At 23.5% G+C, this 3,922-nt stretch overlaps 1 protein-coding gene across 1 annotated transcript in view; it reads left to right on the forward strand.

Annotated features, from left to right (window-relative positions):
- Positions 1 to 2,866, forward strand: part of LOC105626506 (uncharacterized protein DDB_G0283697-like) — a 15,249-nt gene extending 12,383 nt beyond the window's left edge. The window contains exons 7-11 of the mRNA XM_012207806.1: positions 1,147 to 1,221; positions 1,495 to 1,617; positions 2,275 to 2,440; positions 2,605 to 2,737; positions 2,802 to 2,866. Coding sequence (XP_012063196.1) covers positions 1,147 to 1,221; positions 1,495 to 1,617; positions 2,275 to 2,440; positions 2,605 to 2,737; positions 2,802 to 2,866 — 562 coding nt within the window. The remainder of the gene's footprint in view (positions 1 to 1,146; positions 1,222 to 1,494; positions 1,618 to 2,274; positions 2,441 to 2,604; positions 2,738 to 2,801) is intronic.
- Positions 2,867 to 3,922: the final 1,056 nt, after the last annotated feature.

Below are 3,922 nucleotides of genomic sequence, written 5' to 3' on the forward strand. Positions count from 1 at the left end.
TATATGTATATACATATATATTGTAGTATTGTATTTTTATAATTTTTGCATTTATTATCTATTATAAAATTTACAGCAAGGTCCAAATTGGTGAAAAGAAGCCATTTAATGAAAAATTTGTAGATCAGGTAAATTTTGTATAACAGGTAAGAGAATATATATATATTAATATTATAAAAAAGAGTAGTGAAAGTACAAATTGAGAAGAAAGGAGGAAAAAAAAGATATCTAGATAGATAAGAATTTATTCAGTAAATCTAAAATAAAACAATGTAAGTAAAAATTATATTTTATAAATTTATTAGAGAAAAAATAATGATTTTTATATTGATGTATATTGGTAATATTCAATATTAAATTAGTCACAACATTCCAAGAAATCTGTGAATATATATTTTTTATTAATATGAACTTTGTAAATATATAAAATTTTTTATTATAAGCGAAAAATCATAGATCTTCGAAATTATTTTTACGGTTATAAACATAATTTTACTTTCTGGATAGAGTATGTATTAAACATGCTAATATATTATGGATATAAAGTTGTTTGAATTTATTTAAATATTTCTTAACAAAGAATGTTTTCATTTCTTTTATTGCTTATTGAATATATTCATGCTCAATAAGCAATCAAATAAGCATATTCATTACATGTATCTGGAAATTTTTTTTTAAATTATGTACGAATTGTGCAGTTAAGTTTATTTTAAATTTATTAATTTTTTATTTCCAGCTATACATGAATATGAGTGTTATGGATATAAAGTTATTTGTCATCGAGGCATCCAAGTAGCTAGCTGACGTTATTTGTCGTTGTCTTGATATTAAAATAGTCACTTTGCTAACTGAATTACATATCTTGTTTTGTTAGTTATTGAATCTGATTTTATTTATTGTCAATCTATCTGAAAATTTTTGTGTATAGTTATATATTTTTTAAATTTATATTTTTTAAGATTATATTTTATATTTAATATAAATCTTGATAATCTTACAATTTTTTATTTTCCAATTATAAATATATAACTCATAAATATAAAATCGGTTATTCATGGCTTAATAATTATTTCATTAAGTTTGTAAACAATGATACTGCAGTAATTGTAATTTACTGCACATGTTACTAACAACACATTAATACAGTGATTCTAGTTCATACAAGTCAACTATGTGTCGAAGTGATGGAATAGATGATAATAAAAGATACAGTCGCGACAGGTTAGTCCCAATTTTTTCATTAATGAATTAATAAATTGCTAAATGATAAGTAATGATTACATTTTTATAATAAATGTTGTTTGTATGGAATCTTATTATTTCTTAATTTTTAATTTATATTGCACTCAACAAGTTATTATTATTATTATTTAAACTCTAGAGAAAATCTGTCATAATTGAAAGGTTATAAGAATTTCAATAATTTTTATAAGTATTATATAAATAATATATGTGTATTATACATAAATGAAGTTAGAGTTTCTTACGTTCCAGAAGGCGACATAGTTCAACAAGGGAATGCAAAGAGAAAAATAGAGATAGAAATGAAAGAAGAAATAGAAGTTCATTACATTATAGTGCATCTTTCACTAGAGATCAGTCGAGATCTCATTACAGGTACAAAATAAAACTTAATTATTAAGGATATAAAGAAATGAGAAAAAGAAAGTATAAATAGATACAAGCAATTTAAAAATAAAAGAAAATGTTAAATTCAGAAATGTAACAGATTATTCGCTTTTAGAAGCGTTTAAATATTGGTTAATTTTCTGGACTACAATTTACTCTATTAACTCGTACTATAAGCGATTGGAAAATTGTTTTACCATCTTTTTAACTAGCGATCATTATTTGAATTTTATGTATATTTATATATATATTTTTTTTATTTGTCATCTTGATATTGTCTTACCATCTTTTCGACTAGCGATTTTTGCTTAATTAATTAATTTTTTATCAACTTGATATACTGATGATGGTCAAATTTTAATCGAAATGTTTTTATATGATAATTTTAAATATATAACTTTCGTTTAAACATCTATCGTTGTGACTGTATGCTCCCTATTATTTATATTTTGTATTTTTGAGTCATCTTCAAACATTTTAAATTATGTTTAGAGAGTTATGCATGCATGGCGGACTCGTATATTATTGTAGAATGCAAATTTTTCTGTGTTTATACTGAAGTTATTTTAATGAAGTTATAATTTTAATAAAATATGTAAAACTTTTATTGTGTAACGAGAATATAAAAGTATTTTTCTCTTTTAGAAGTCATTCACCAACCGGTGAACGAGATAGAGAAAGAAAGAGAGACAATAACGAAATAAGTAAATTTTCATCTAAAAGAAATTATTCTGATCAATCATGCAATTTAGATAATCGTGTATCTTCAAAGTTACACTCTTCCTCGGATAGCTTCTATAGCTCCTACATAGTAAGTTCAACTAATTTTAATGTTCAGAAAAGAAAATAATGCTTTTGTTTCAATCAATGTCGAAAAGAATATAAAATATACGGGATTGAACTGCACCTGAAGTAGTATCGAGCAGTTTATCATATATTTAAGTAACTATTTCTACAAACCGATATTTATTTTAGCGGTTACCTAAACCTTTGCTGATGCCGATGCCTCGAGTACCGACACCACCCATGCTTATACCTGTTTTTCCAGGATCCGTACTCCCTATGCCATTTCCACCGACGAATATATATCATCAACAACCTTATCTCAGTAAGCTTGCATCATGTAATTAATATTTATATTTAGATTGATACAATACAAATGGATTTTACAGGATTTTTTAATGGCAGAGGAATTGGAATCCACAATAATCGATATAATGTCCAAAAACACTTTTAATAATATTTTTAACATGATGAACTGAAATTCGATATATTAATTAACGATCATGTGTTTTATCTAAATTTTAATTGTATTTTTACTGAAATAACGCGCATCATTTCAAATTTCATTAAGAATTTTTTTTCGTATTTTTAAATCTTTAATTTTCATTTTTTAAATTTCTTTTTTTATATTTAATCGAAATAATTGAAAATCCAAGCAAATGAAAATTGCAATGAATTGAAATGGACTCACATTTTCAGAAATATTGATTCACGAATATTAAAATGAATGCTTTTCAATCCTGAATGCATTTTTATTCATAAGAATAGCATGGAGCATATCTCTATACCTTTCAATCTAAAAATAATATTAGCTTTTTCTGTGCATTATGAATACTTCAATTTAAAATTTTGAATAGGAAATGCAATTTTTCAATGTAATTATATCCAATTGAATCCAATTGAATCCAATTAAATCCAAAAAAAAGTATTCACTATTTAAAATTCGGATAGAAAAAAATTTCAATCCATTTTATTCCATTCTTGTTTGCTGGGATATGTTTTAGGATGTAGATGTAATTAAAAACTTATTTTATAATAAAATAGACTAAATGGAGTAATTTTTGTATGTAAACATAGCATAAATGAATAGTGAATAATTAAAATATGAATGAAATGAGTCACTGTGTTTTCCTTTATTCATAAGTTTCCGATTAATTTAATGTAAAATAGTTTGGAATTATAAACCCAGGATTTATCGATTAATTGACTAAATTGATCTTTTTACATGTAGTCATCACACACATATACACAATGCAATATAATTTTTTAATTTTTATCGCTATTTGAACCTGCAGAATTGAAATATTATAAGAATTTTTTATTTCATAATTCATAGAATTTTAATTAAATCATCTTTATTATATTCTCTGTTTTAATTGATTTTTAAAAGTTTAAATTTATATGATTCATGATTTTTTAATCTCTAAGAATTCGTTTTTGGAATTTTAATTGTATTTAATTATTACTTTGTTTTTTGATTTTTTAATCATTTTTGAGAATTTGATTTTTT

Source organism: Atta cephalotes, assembly GCF_000143395.1.
Source record: "Atta cephalotes unplaced genomic scaffold scaffold00005, whole genome shotgun sequence".
In the NCBI taxonomy this organism is placed as follows: Eukaryota; Metazoa; Arthropoda; class Insecta; order Hymenoptera; family Formicidae; genus Atta; species Atta cephalotes.